Source organism: Ictidomys tridecemlineatus, chromosome 4 (assembly GCF_052094955.1).
Source record: "Ictidomys tridecemlineatus isolate mIctTri1 chromosome 4, mIctTri1.hap1, whole genome shotgun sequence".
Classification (NCBI taxonomy): Eukaryota; Metazoa; Chordata; class Mammalia; order Rodentia; family Sciuridae; genus Ictidomys; species Ictidomys tridecemlineatus.
The window spans coordinates 52,194,291-52,207,972 of NC_135480.1; the positions used below are offsets into that span (position 1 = coordinate 52,194,291).

At 37.4% G+C, this 13,682-nt stretch overlaps 1 protein-coding gene across 2 annotated transcripts in view; it reads right to left on the bottom strand.

The window, feature by feature from the left end:
• Swap70 (switching B cell complex subunit SWAP70) overlaps positions 1-13,682 on the bottom strand; it is a 69,576-nt gene that overhangs the window by 24,323 nt on the left and 31,571 nt on the right. Inside the window, exon 3 of one of the 2 annotated variants that reach the window (XM_005326810.5) lies at positions 9,807-9,980. The exons of the other annotated variant lie outside the window; for it this stretch is intronic. Within the exon in view, the coding sequence (XP_005326867.1) occupies positions 9,807-9,980 (174 nt within the window). The remainder of the gene's footprint in view (positions 1-9,806; positions 9,981-13,682) is intronic. 2 annotated transcript variants of the gene reach the window in all.

A 13,682-nucleotide genomic window follows, 5' to 3' on the forward strand; every position in this document is an offset into this window, starting at 1 on the left:
TTTGTAATAAGTTTTATTCTATTTATGCTGGTCATAATATAAAATGTTTCTCTTGGGCTGGGGTTGTGGCTTAGCAGTAGAGCAATCGCCTTGCATGAGTGAGACCTGGGTTCGATCCTCAGCACCACATAAAAATAAATAAGTGAAATAAAGGTATTGTGTCCAGCTACAACTAAAAAATAAATATTAAAAAAATAAATAAAATGTTTCTCTTCTTATGGGTTGAAATCAAAAGAAAATGAAAAACTTTGTCAAAAATATTTCTACCATTTGCCCTGCTTTGGGCCTATTTGTCTTCCCTGCCTCCAATGTGGCCCCTTTTCAGTCTATATTCTGCCAAAGGGATTTTTTAAAAACAAAAACTTGAGGTTGTCACTCTCCTCTCTAAATCTTCCTTGGCTCTCTATCATCTCAAAGATAAAGGCCATGCTTTCCATCCCTGGGTAATCATCCTCCAACCTAATTTCTCTAGCATGCCTTCCCTTAAGTCCCAATTCACCACCTCTATCACAGATCACAAGTTACAAACTTTAAAGGGCTGAATGATAAATATTTATTCATCTCTATCACATGTTCTTCTCTGTTTTTACTTTTAGCCCTTTAGAAATACAAAAAAAGTAAATGCAGGGATTTTACAAAAATAGGCTATGAGCTGAGTTTGGCCAGCAAGCAGTAGAGTGTCAACACCTGCATGGATTTTAACTTGGGTACCCATTTAACATGCTGCTTCTATGCTTCTATGCCTTGTCTCCTGTCTAGAATATATTTTCCATTTTTCTACCTTTGTTAAAGTTCTACATCCACCTCCAGGATATTCCTGCTCAAAGTATGGTCTGTGCTTTGGCATCACTCAGGAGCCTGCTCAAAATGAAGATTCTCAGGTCCCACCAAAGATTCCAAATCAGAATCTACATTTTAACAAGTAACCCAGGTATCCACACCTGCACAGTAAAGTTTGAAAAGCACTGTCCTAGCAAACCTATTCTGACCAACCCTAATACAGGTCCAGCAATACTCTTCTAGGTCACTGTATGTAACATACTTTACTGAAATGTTTTCACTCATTTGCTTTTCTACCATTTTTTTAATTCCTTGTAGAAGGGAAGATGTCCCACTCGCCTGATTTGCATTCTCAGTTTTCAGCACAGTACCTAGAACACAGCACGTCTAAACTAATAACTGCTAAACTAAAATAAGATAAGCCTCAAATTTTTCAACTATGAAATGAGCATAATAATATGAATCATATAGAACTACTATGGGATAAAAGGAGAAAAATACAGAGCAATTTTCACAATGCCTGGCATATAGTAGGTACTCCAATGTTGTTTCCCTTCTTCACTGAGTAGAATATTTGTCAAAAACAGAGAAAGTAAATTTTATTTGCTACAAACAGAATTATGATTTAATTTTTTCCTTATCCTTTGCACTCCATTAACTTGGTTATAATGTTGTTCATAAAACAATATATTTTAATAGAAAAAGAAAGAAATACATATGTGCAAAGAAATATACATTTACAAAATATCAGAAGATCAAAAATATCAAGAGTTCTTCTGATTAAATTCAATGAGATATAAACTCCTTTAGAAAAAATTATCTTATACGTTAAAACAGCACATAGTGGGTGTTCAATAAATGTTCACTTGTGGTCTTTCCCTTGCTGTATCTTGCTGAGATACATTGCCTACTATTATGTCTATCAGATATTAAGTAGTTTCTTGGCTCTTAAGTAGAAATAACAGGGATAGACAGTGGAAGAGAGAAAAGGGAAATGGTTAATAAGAGGGAGGAGGAGAGGGAGATACAGCTCAGTAGCAGAAGGTTTGCTCAGCATCTGCAGGCCCTGGGTTCAATCCCCAGTACAGAGAGGAGGAATAGTAAGAAAAAGAAAAGGACAAAAAAGATGAAGGGAACAAAAAAGATAATAATCAATGAGAGATTGAAGAGAGCCAAAAAAGAAAATAAGAGTTAAAAGACACTAATATACACAATTGCTCAAGGTGAAATAACTTAGCAGAATTAACATGTATAAAAATTCAAGCTTACTAAAGGCAGCAAAAAGTGCCCAGGCTGCCAGATTATATAACTCAGGGTTCAGGGAATACAGACTCAACTAGAAATTTGGCAGTACAGCCAAAAGAAGCACATGTGCATGCCACGTGTGTGCACAGAATAATGGATGAGTGGGTGTGACAAGATGGTGCAGCTCACAAGTCAGGAAATTGCTTCATCTACCACTATGAATGAGCACAAGTCTCTCACATTCCAAGCTTCAGTTTCCTCTGCAGTATCAGAGATCTTTTATAATGTCTGCAACTCAGAAATTGCCTGTTACCAGTCAATCAGCTCTAGAGGCATCTTCCCAGGTTCACCCTGAAACTTTCCAAAGGTATCCTCCCAAGCCTAATGAGGCTCTCAGCACCCAGAATCTACCTGCTCAGCAACCCTAGTGACTCTGAAAGGACAACTAATCTAGATGCACTCCTGTTGACTTTCAACACATTCACATACTTACCATAAACAAATAACTTGAGGAACTTTTGTTTCATTATAGTGGGCAAGGAAAGACAAACATTCCCATTCTAAACTATTCAATTATACTAAATAATAAATCACATGCTGCCATGCTAGTCTCCAGTGGCCTGAACCAATTCTGAGAGCTCATTCAATTTCAGGAAGCAGCTTACTTCCTCCTTCCAAGCAAGTTTCACCAAAAATAACAAAGAATAAACATTCAATCTGCGTGTGATTTTCTAGGCGTTCAGCTCAAAATTTTATTCTGTTAAAAGTTCTTTCCTTGTCATCATCAAAAGGGGCATTTATAGGCTTAAAACAATTCAGGTTTTATTTCACTTAGAGCCTCTTAAAACTATTTCAGGTTTGACCTTCCATTGCATCAAGGCAATTCTTCCAAATAAGTCTACAAGAGACACATCCTGTTTTATTCTTAGTGCTGTGGGAAATGAATACTAAGTAAAAACTATACAGATACACACTTCCAGGAATATCATCTGAGGAAAATTACGGAATCAACTCAAATGGGGATACTACATTCTGACATCTATGTGAATCATCTTAACTCTGCTTTAAGTTGTTTAAATATTGATTTAACATTCTTGATACTATTTTCTGTTAGTTTTCCATTAACTGAATCAAATGCAAATTTACTATCACTCAACATTATTCATACAAATGTCCCTATAGTATTAACTAAAGTAGAAGGGAAAAAATCTTCCTTAAAAACTCACACTGGGGCTGGGGCGATAGCTCAGTGGTAGAGTGCTTGCCTAGCACATGTGAGGCCCTGGGTTTGATCCTCAGCACCACATACAAATGAATAAATAGAATAAAGGTATTAAAAAAATTCCTTCCTTAATAAAAAAAAAAAAAACACTGCTGGGGTTGTGGCTCAGAGGTAGAGTGCTCACTTGGCATGCATGAGGCACTGGGTTTGATCCTCAGTGCCACATAAAAATAAAATAAAGGTATTGTGTCCACCTAAACTTAAAAAAAAATTAGAAACAAAAAAGAACTTATTAAAAAAAAAAAACTCACTCACACTGAGCGAGGCATGGTGGCACACGCCTATAATCCAAACAAATTGGGAGGCTGAGGCAGGAGGATCACAAGTTCAAAACCCACCTCAGCAACTCAGCAAAGCACTTAGCAATTCAACAAGATCCTGTCTCTAAATAAAATATAAAAAGGGCTGGGGGATGTGGTTCAGTAGTTAAGTGCTCCTGGGTTCAATCCCTGGTACCAAAAAAATAAAAAATACTCGCACTGGGGGCATACTTAGTGGTGGAGTGCTTGCTTAGTATGTGTAATGCTCTGGGTTGCATCCACAGTACTGAGGGGGAGTGGGTGGTGGCGCAGACAGTAGATACATTAATGGAAGCAAGATTATTTTATAAGGCCTAAAAACCGTTGAAAAGATTACAAGCTAAACCCAGATGTACACTCATGACAAATTAAAACATTTTGAAATTTATTTTTAAATATATGTTTTCACACTTTATTAAAATCTGTAAGTCTAAAACTAGGTTCAAATACAGTCTTTATAATGCTATTACATCATTTAGAAAGGAAGCAAAACCTAATGTGATTCCATGATGTAGTGCAACCTTGGGTTTGCTATGCCTAGCCGAAGGTGATAGATACACTAAGAGCTCAGTAAGTACAAGTCCTCGCGTTAAACCTCAGGAGCCTGGTTCAACAGCCAAAGTAGTTCCCTATTCATCTGTTCCAATGACCCTTCTTTCCCTGCATAAGCATGCCTGTCCACAGAGAAATAATCTACAATGCTACTTCTAATTCTACTTCTGGGGAGAAGAAATGCTGAGGCAGTTAAAAGCCAAAAAATACAAACAAAAACATGACAACGTACGCTGCCTAACTATTCTAATGAATCAAAGAGAAGCTGTTCTTTTTTCAAATGAGATGAACTTTTTTTCAGAGAGACACCAAGACATTCATTTCAGCCTTCAATGAAGGTAAGTCCTCTGAAAAGTCTGGGCTGGGCTCTGGGCTGCAGAAATGATAGTCATGACACACATTGAGGCCCATAGGGGTCCTATTCTTCAGGCCATCTGCAGCACAAGTTTTTTTAAGTTTCTTAGAGTAGTCAGGAGGCTGATGTTGTCTGGTTCCCTTCACAGATGTGGCTCAGTGATAATTTAAAGCCCATGACAAGTCTCCCTCATCAAGCAAGTACTGTTACATCAAGGAATAAAATTGTCTCCTTTCTCATTAATTTCTTTTTTTTTCCTCTTTCCACATTTTTTATTAGAGCATTATAGTTACACATAATGAGGGGACTTGTTGTTACATATTTGTACATACACACAATATAACAATATAATTTGGCCAGTATCACCCCCCAGCACTTCCCTCCTTACTAATTTCTAATTCTGAAATCAGGACAAGGTCACCATAAATATTTTAGTGATGGAAAAAAACAAAACATCAATGGTAAAGACCAACGCCATCTCCAGTTCCAAAACACCACATATATATATATATATCTGGAATACTGAGTGTAATTATAAAATGTCTTTAAAGACATTACTGGAAATCTTATTTGCACAGTTTTTCCAAGCAACAGTCAAGTTTTTAAAATACAATTGTATACCTTTTTCTACATCTATCATCACTCCATTTCCCTCATGTCTCTGTATTAAGCTAGACAATTTCCTTGGACAAATATTCCATAGCATGTTATCTTTTTTTATTTACCCTTTAGCCTACATACACGATTAATACATCACTACTGTTATTTAACACTAAGAAACATTCCTTCTACTACAGTGAAACTGCCTTTTCCTTAATTACCAATGACCACCAATAGTTAATCCAAAAATTATCACTAATTTTTCTGAAGGATCTAGGGCCAGTAATCATCCTTCTGCCACTTAGAACTTTTTGTTTCTTTGACAACTCTCTCCCAATTCTCCTTCTATCTCACAGCCTGTTCAATTCAGCTTCCTTTACCAAATCTACTTCCTCCTCCTGCTATAGAAACAGTCCCAAGGTTCTGCCCTTGGCCCTCAAAATTCCCACTGCAATCCCTTCCTCTGTGATTTAATTTAATTTACTTCCATGGTTTCCCTATCTCTATCTCCAGCTCTGGCCTCTAATAAGCTCTAGATTGTTTACTTTTAATTGATTACATTCCACAAGGATATCCCACCTAAAATGCCAAATGTAGCACATCCATCATGTCTTCAATCTGTTGATCATCCTGTCACTTATTCTCTGTATTCCCTCTGTCACTGTCTCCTCCCACCTACACACAGGCATACTTCCTCCCACCCTCCCCCAACACCTCTTTTCATGAGCACTCATCATGGGTCCAGGCACTATGTTAAATGCTTCACACATGTCAACTTTTTTCAGTCCTCACAAAATATGCTGAAGAAAGTAGGCATCCCCATTTTAAGATGAAGAAACCCAAACAGAGAGATTAAGTCATGTGTCACATAGCTAATAAGTAAGTAAAGTTGGGTTTCAAACCAATCAGTCTGATTTCAAAGACAAAAACACTATATTATCTCCAGTTGCCCAGGCCTGCTACCTCCCCACAGACAGGCACTATGCACTTGATCCTGTGACCCCTAGGATCCTTCCATCTGGTCTTCTTTTCCATTCTCACTGATATTACACCATAGTCATCAGTGCCACTTACCTTTTCTTAGCTTCCCATCTCTCCATATTTTATTATTTACCTATTACTCTCTTGCTCAGAAACCATGAGTGGCTCACAGCTACCCACTGTGTACAGGAAAAAGTAAAAATTCTCCAGCCTTGTCCACCACTCTCTTCTTCAATGTCATCATGTTCCAGTTAGATAGGACATGTGGCATTCTTTTGTGACTGCCCAGCATCTAACTCCCTTTTTTAAAAAAATGTGTATTTAGTTGTCGATGAACACACAGTCTCTTTATTTATTTTTATATGGTGCTGGGGATTGAACCCATACGAGGCAAGCACTTTAACACTGAGCTATAGCCTCCGCCCCCTAACTCCCTTCTTAAGCCTTGGCAATTCCCTACCTCCACAAAGTAGAAGCTGAAAATACAAATGTACCTTTCCAAGCCTCCTTTGTAGCTAGCATTAGTGCTTCACCAAGGCCACACCAATTAGATGCATCATGCCTAATTCTGAATTTAGACAGGATTCTATGGAGAACTCTCCCTGGTAGCAGGAGCTATGTGAGTTCCTGGGCAGCAGAGTGTCCAGGCCAGAGGTATTCCACTGTTCAAGTGTAATACCTGCCCTCTGGTGGCTGCAGCCATTTTCCTGTGGCTCTTCATTGGAGTAACTGGTACAAACTAGGCTACATAGCCTTTGCACCCGATTTTTCAGTCATCATGATGTTCTATGATCTACCCACAGCATCCTTTTAAAAAAGAAAAAAAAATTTATTTTAAATTGTACTAAATATAAGTGTTCTTTGACACCCACATACCAAATTATAGGTATTCAAAATTTACACACATTGATTAATGTTGGTTGGTTTCCTTGGGAAGGAGACTGTGATACTGACTTTGGGGTGACAAGTTTATTGAAAGGGATCAGTATCCTTTTTAAAAAATATTTTATTTTTGGCTTACATCAGCCAAGTTGGCTGTTTCCAAGTAAGCATATTGACTGGCAATTCACTCATACTGGGTATCTTGCCCATTTCAAACATACCCTTTGCTTTTCTACTTCATATAACTACAACTATTTCTTCTATCCAGAATTATTCTTCTCTGCCTTCTCCATTAATTGAAATCCTCCCTATCCTTTAGTCCAGTATAAATTTTACTTTCCCCATAAATAAAATAGCTAATGCTTAGTGACTGCTTTCCTTAGTCCAGGCATTCTCTCATTAGACCTTCTTAAAAACACTAGAAAGAAGACAGTAGCATTATCCCTATTTTAAAGCTCAGGAAATTGCAGCAAAAATAAAATAAGTAAATTGCCCAAGATCACACAGCTAGTGAACAGAGATGGAGCCAGAAAATTTGACACTTGAACTTGTTAGGAAATGAGCATGTTACAAATTGCAGTTCATCAGCCAAATCTGACTCATCATCTATTTTTATATACCTATGATCTAAGAGTAGTTTTCACATTTTTAAGTAGTTGGGGGGGGTCAAAATAGTATTTCACAATCCACAAAAAAATACATGAAATTCCAATTTTTTAAAAAAATATATTTTTATTAGTTGTTGATGGATCTTTTTTTTTTAATTTATATATATGCGGTGCTGAGGATTGAAACCAGTGCCTCACACATGCTAGGCAAGTGCTCTACAACTGAGCCACAACCCCAGCCCATGAAATTCCAATTTTAACTCTATAAATGACAGTTTTATCAAGAGACAGCTATGCACCGACTATGACACTTTCATGCTACAACAGCAGAGCTGAGCACATCTGGTATGGGTTTAAAAGCCCACAAAGCCTCAAATACTTAATGATATGGCCCATGACTAAAAGAGTTTAAAATATTGTTTTTAACCACAACATTATATTGCCTCTCTTTAAAAAAGACTTCCCTGATCCCTTAATTCCCCCAAGATGGAATAAAGTTTTCCCTTTGGTACATTTGCACCATATTTGCTTTTCTAAAGGGCAGTCTGTTTTTGCTTTACATTATATTTGACTTATTATTCTCCTCAGTAGACTGAAAACTCCTTGAAGACAAGGAGTAACAATTTCTACTTTATACTCTCATTGGTACCTCACTTATTGTTGGCAGTCAGAAAAGGTTTACTGAGTTAAATAAAAATATGACAGTGCAAACTTTTAAGATTTCAATTATTTTCTTAACATGAACATGAATCATAAAAGTCTGAAATTAGGGCTACAGATGCAGCTCAATGGTAAAGTGATGGCCTAGCATGCATGAGGCCCTGGTTTCAATCCCCAAGACCAAAGGGGGGGAAAAAAAATAGAGGCTAACCTAGCCTGAATGGGTAAAAATAGGCATTCTCAACCACTTCTGTGAGATGTATAAATTGGTATATATAGTCTTTCTAGAGGGCAATTTTCTCTTGTTCATGTGATGCCTTAAAAATGTTCATTTCTGGGGCTGGGGATATGGCTCAAGTGGTAGCGCGCTCGCCTGGCATGTGTGCGGCTGGGGTTCGATCCTCAGCACCACATACCAATAAAGATGTTGTGTCCACCGAGAACTAAATAAATAAATAAATATTTTTTTTTTTTTTTTTTATTTTTAATAAATATTTTTTTAAAAAAATGTTCATTTCTTAGGATTTAGAATTATTCTGCTAGAAATTTATTTTAAAGAAATAAGTAAGCTAGTAAGCAAAAAATGTACTCAGAGGAGTCAACACACTTAATGAGTGCACATTACATGCTGGGCACTGAGCTAAATCCTTAAATGCAAAATCTCACAACCCTTAGCACAAACACTATTATTAACCTTATTTCATGGATAGGGAAATTAAGACACAAGAGTAATTTTTGCAGGGTCAAGTGATTACAGATGACTTTTTTAAAATGAGAGGTCTAGCTGATTTTAATTTTGCACATTATTAGTCTTCCACAAATCTACCACCGCAATGAGCGTGAATTACATGAATCAATTTTGGGGTGGTAAGGCAGCACAGATACAATACTTCTATTTTTCCTATTTTCTAAGAGTTCAAGAAAAATAGCCCAGAACAAAACAAGCAGATGTCCTTTTTTATTTACTTTGAAAAGTACTGTAAAAAGTCATCCTCTTAGACTTTAAAACAAGAACAGTATTTATTGGCTGGGGTTATAGGTCAGTTGGTAGAGCACTTGCCCAGCACGTCTGAGGCACTGAGTTCGATCCTCAGCATCACATAAAAATAAAATAAAAGTATTGTGCCCATCTACTATAAAAATATTTAAAAAAAAAACAAAGAAAGAATAGTATTTACTCATAAAACAACCGTGAAAACAACATTCTGGATCCCCTTCCCCACACAGAATCACTCAGTCAGGTGTTATGGTTTTGCCAATATGGAAGTAGATAGAAAATTACGTTGTCACTTATACTGAACAAGACTTTGGACACAAGGATGGCATTTACAGAGAAAAAATTCCATCCTCTCTACAAATCTCCAGAGGTTTTACATACCCCCAAATCACTTAAGTTTGGGGCTTTTCTGGAGACAAGCTGTTTTGCCTCTATTCTAAAAACACTAGTACTAGTCAAGGTTCTCCTTCCCTATCTACACTAAATCAACACAAATACTTCCAAGTCAGATCTAATCAATGCTAAGATGGCCAGGTAAAAAAAACTCCCCAAAGCCACACCTTACCTCTTCAGGAACAATAATTAATGGATACTTGTCCTCAGATAAAAAGTTGAAAATAACCCATACTTTAAATGCATCTTCTTCTGTAATAAGCAGAGGGCTCTTTGTGAGGTTTTTTTTTACACAGAGGGTCCAACACATTCTATTGAATTCAATCTTGTCAAAGTTATCTTGGACCTAAAAAGGAATGAGAAAAAACTCCAATAAAACAGTTCAAAATAAGGGTTATATAAGCCAAGTAAAATAGAAGGAAAAGCCTTCTTCAGAATTCTATGTTAATCAATTCAACTAACCAACAGCCATACCCCACATATTTGCTCTAAGTAATGCACTTTCAATTGTTCAACTGAGAACATTATGTTTATCCTCACACTGAAACAATGTCTGTCCACATCACTAACTGGGCAGTTACTGACCTGTCAAACAGTTTTGGGTTTTTTTTTTTTTTCATGAATACACACTAGCTCTTATATAGATTAGCAACCTAATAAAAAGGAGGAGCTGAGAATGTCATTACTCATGTTAGCCACATCAGATACCTCATCTATACCTATATGGTCAAAGAAGAGTCCATCTTTTAGAAACTCTAAAAAGATAGCCTTGTCATTCTTCACTCATTCATTTAAGCAATCAATATTCCCTCAGCATTTACTATGAGCCAAATATTATGCTATAAATTAAGGATACAAAGAAATAAGAACTTGCTCTTAGAATGTACACAGTTTATTAAAGAAAACTTATGTAGCTGGGCATGGTGGTGCACAACTTTAATCCCAACAGCTTGGAGGCTGAGGCAAGAGGATCACAAGTTCAAAGCCAGCCTTGGCAATTTAGCTAGGCCCAAAGCAACTTAGCAAGACCCTGTCTCAAAATAAAAAATAAAAAAAGGTGGAATTAATTCAATACCCAATACCAAAAACAAAATAAAACATAGGTAAAAGACAAAGTATAATGTAACAGTGTATGATTCAAAAGATTTTTTTCACTATTCAACAAGTAAAGTTCAGAGAGCAATTATTATTTGCCAGGAAAAGTGCAAAGACACCCAACATAATACTAGTCCATGTCTCCGAGGAACATAAAAACAAGTACTATGATAAACAGAGAATTCCATGGGAACACAGAAGAACTAATTCAATCTTAAGATTCAAGGGAAGATTTGCAGAATGAGTGCTATGACAACAAAGCTGAGTCCCAAAGGACCTTCAAAAGTCCAACAAATTAAAAATGGGATGTAGGGTATTCCAGACAGTAAAACAGAATGTGAAAAAGTCCAGAGATAAACAACTATGGTTAGTTTGGAAGGACCATAGTAAGTTTAATGTGAAGGGTGCACTTGATGCTGAAGGGTGATATCAGAAAGGCTCCTTATAAATGCAGCGAACAGAAACCATCTTGAGTTCCTTTAAATAGAAAAGAAATTTATTGGAAAAACAATTGGGCAACCTCTCAGATCCAAAATGAGAGCTGGAAAATAGAGATGCTGATATCAGGTTACTACCAAGGCAGGGTAGGGAGCCAGAACTATATCCAAAAACAATCACAAAAGAGTCTGGGAGAGATGTGAGGATACTACCATTGTTCACAGGGGTTGTCACGCCCTTCTTGATTCTCTTGCCACTCTCTGCAGTGGGTCTCCACTAAGCCTGGGCCACATTCCTGTGCTCTGGCTGCCAAGAAGCAGGAAAAATGATGATACAAACTTTTCAGCTCTCAATATGAGATAGGTTCTGTTTCCCACCAAGACTCTATTGGATGGAAAACTTTTAAATGCTAGAAAGACCCAAAACGGCAAATGCCACTACATGGAACATAATGAAAGGTGAAGCTAGAGAGGTAGATGAAGACTGGGTCATAAAGAGCCTGATCATTCAACTTTCTACTGATGGAGTGAGTGGATCCACAATCCTCATTTTCAAAGCCATATTTGGGGACAATATGAAAGATGTCCTTGAGGAGGCAGGAATGGCCAGCAGGACATGAGCAAAGCTTTTTATTTTTGGAGAGAGATGAATAAAAAGTTCTGTGTACTCTGTAGGGAAGAAATCACTAGCTGGCTGCAGGGAGAAATCACTAGCTGGCTGCAGCTTCTTTTGATCTCTAATTAGAATTTCTGGTTGGCAAACCCACCCACCCACCCCCACCCCCCCACCCCCGCACCCACCCCGGGAGTAGGAAGATCTTCTTTTGTTTTGCCTTCAGAACCTCATCTCTGTGTGGCACTATTTTCCATGCCTACATCACACACAACTGACTTGATAGAGGGAAAGCAGCAAGGGCAACAGTAATTGCTGCTGCTAAAGGCAAATATCATCCCTATTTCACAAATCAGGAAATAGAAGTTTGGAAAAACTGAGTACTTTTATCAGGTTCACATGGCTAGTAAATGTCAAAACCAGAGTTTCAACGAAAGCTCAAATGCCAGTTTTTTTCAAACTGCTGGCTAAACTCAATAGATGGAGACCATCTATGTCATAGAGGACACTATGCAGAACTAGTATCAAAGGCCACTACCACCAGCTCCACCCACACCCTGAAAACACTAAGTGGAAGATATGCCACACAGGGGAAATGACATGTTCATGAAAGCATATCTTGCTCTGAAGAACAAGAAGTGATTCTATATGGAATATGTGGTGAATCATAGAATTCCCAAAAGGGAGGAGCTAGAAAAGTGGCTGCAAAAGCAAAGAAAGACCAAATTATGAAGCACTTAATAATTCTAACAAACAGCCTGTACAAAAACACCAGCTGAAGGGTTTTAGAACAGAAAATAAGCAGGTCATAGGCAGCCCAGGTTAGTACTTTGTAGAAAAGATGATATTTAAAGTGAACTTTAAGATATGGAGATCGTTCTAAAGGACAGGAGAAGAAAAGCCATGAGCCAAGGCACAAAGGCAACAGGTGCCACCTGGGTATGGGGAATGGTGAGTAGCCAAGTTGGGTTGACAAGGCTGCAGGAATAAACTAAAGGCTGATGTATGCTATGCTTTGGAATTGACTTTATTAATACAGGAGGAAATCAGCAAAGGTTTTTGAGTACAGAGCAATAATTAGTTCTATGTTTTAGGAAAATTATACAGACAAAATTACACTAGGTGGGTTTCAATAGGTAAAAGACCATATATACAGGGGAAAAAAAAAGATCAGAAAATTACTGCAAAACTACCAGGCAAAAGGAATTAAGGACCCCAACTAGAGTAAGATCTTGGTAAAAATGGATAGAAGGGATGAATATAAAACAGATAAGATTTGGGGACTAGATCAGTGTCTTGACAAAACAAAGGAGAGGGCTGGGGATGTAACTCAATGGTACAGTACTTGCCTGGTATGTGCAAGGTACTGGGTTCAAACTCCAGCACTGCAAACAACAACAACAAGGGGAGAGGGAAAGGGAAAGTGTTCAGTTATGGACATCCTGAAGTTCTGCCAAGACATTTAGACACAGGTATCCAAAGACAACCAGAAAAGTGACATGCAACCTATAAGAGAGGCAGATTTATGAATCAAATGCAAAATCAAAATGACTGAAGTCACAATTGCCAATGAGATCACTGAAAGAGAACATAAGGCAAGAAAAGAAATGAGGTCAAAAATGGAACTTCAGCGGCTGGACTTGTGGCTCAGCAGTAGAGGGCTCATCTAGCACAGGCAAAGCACTGGGTTCAATCCTCAGCACCACGTAAAAATAAAATAAAAAGATATGGTGTCCAACTACAACTAAAATTTAAAAAAAAAAATAGAACTTCAAGGTATACCTGAAGTTCCATTTTTACAAAGGGAGAGGAGGAAGAGTAATTATAATGAAAGAACCAAAGTGGTAGAAAACAAGAAACAATGAAAACTGTGAGAAAATAGTTAAGAAAAAATTTTTATTAA